Below are 1,164 nucleotides of genomic sequence, written 5' to 3' on the forward strand. Positions count from 1 at the left end.
TGGAAGCAGAACCTCTTAGTCGGGTTGAATTGATACGCTGATGTACCAGTCAACCTCTAGATTCTAATGGGCTAAAGGCACGTGAGGCCGACACTTATTAGTCCAACATATTTGTTGTTTACGCTTCCAAACTATTTACCGTCTCAAAGCCTTTTTTTATTTTTTAAGAGAGAGATCTCAAGAATTTCTTGTCCGAATTAATAAACTAGTATGCCCTGCCATTTCAAGTTAGCCCATAGTTTTGGCGTGTTGCTACAAAATACAGGGGCCACTTTCCATAAACCACTAATTCAACTGCCTGTGGTTTTCTACTTTATTACTACTTCTACTTCCCCAGTATATAAGAAAGAACACCCTTCTATTCTGCCCCAACAATCAAAATCAAAACCAAAACCTCAATTTCTCATACATATATACGTCTCTTTTCACCACCAAATTCTTAAAGACTCGAAAATCAATATGAATTCAGCTTGCAAAGCTTGGATTGTGGCAACAAGTATAGCTGCCGTGGAGACCCTGAAAGACCAAGGGGTGTGCAGGTGGAATTTTGTTATAAGGTCAATGCAACAACATGCCAAGAACAATATCAGGTCCTATTATCAGGCCAAGAAACTCTCTGCTCAGTCTTCTTCTGCTATTTCTAATACCATAAAACGGTCCAAGGAGGATTCTATAAGAAAAGTCATGGACTTGAGCTGCTGGGGTCCCAATACTATTAGATTTTAGTACGTTAATTCAAGATATGTAATCCCAATTTTCCGTGAGATGTTTCCTACCTTTACTTGCCATTATTGTTTATCTTACTAAAGCAAATTAATGGTCAAATTTGTATTATATGAGCTATTGAGCTTACCTCTCCATCTTCGTTTTATGTAATTTTTACCTATTTTCTCTTATAATATCTTCCTATAAATTCTTTAAACTAATATTATTTTACGAATTTAATTAAGCTTAAACATATCTCGACATGTTTTGCTTTGGTTAATCAGCTGAGACACAATCATATAGGGGATATATTCCATCACTGAACACTGATCGAGGACAAAGACTATAAGAGGGAGTACTAGGAATTCAAGGATCATCCCACACCAAAATGCTATCCCCAATTCCTACCATTCTACTGGCCCCTTTTGCAAGCGATGACTTCACCCCTTCTAAGGCTTT

General features: G+C 37.3%; 1 protein-coding gene across 1 annotated transcript; it reads left to right on the forward strand.

The window, feature by feature from the left end:
- The first annotated feature begins 363 nt into the window (after positions 1-363).
- LOC142640467 (uncharacterized) lies at positions 364-922 on the forward strand. The gene has a single exon (XM_075814582.1). The coding sequence runs from the start codon at positions 460-462 to the stop codon at positions 724-726; it is 267 nt and encodes an 88-aa protein (XP_075670697.1). The 5' UTR covers positions 364-459; the 3' UTR covers positions 727-922.
- Positions 923-1,164: the final 242 nt, after the last annotated feature.

The sequence above is a fragment of the Castanea sativa genome, chromosome 6 (genome assembly GCF_040712315.1).
Source record: "Castanea sativa cultivar Marrone di Chiusa Pesio chromosome 6, ASM4071231v1".
Lineage (NCBI taxonomy): Eukaryota > Viridiplantae > Streptophyta > Magnoliopsida > Fagales > Fagaceae > Castanea > Castanea sativa.

What these genes read in the sequence shown, in the direction of transcription:
- LOC142640467 (XM_075814582.1), top strand. Translation starts at nt 460, where the DNA reads ATGAATTCAGCTTGCAAAGCTTGGATTGTGGCAACAAGTATAGCTGCC.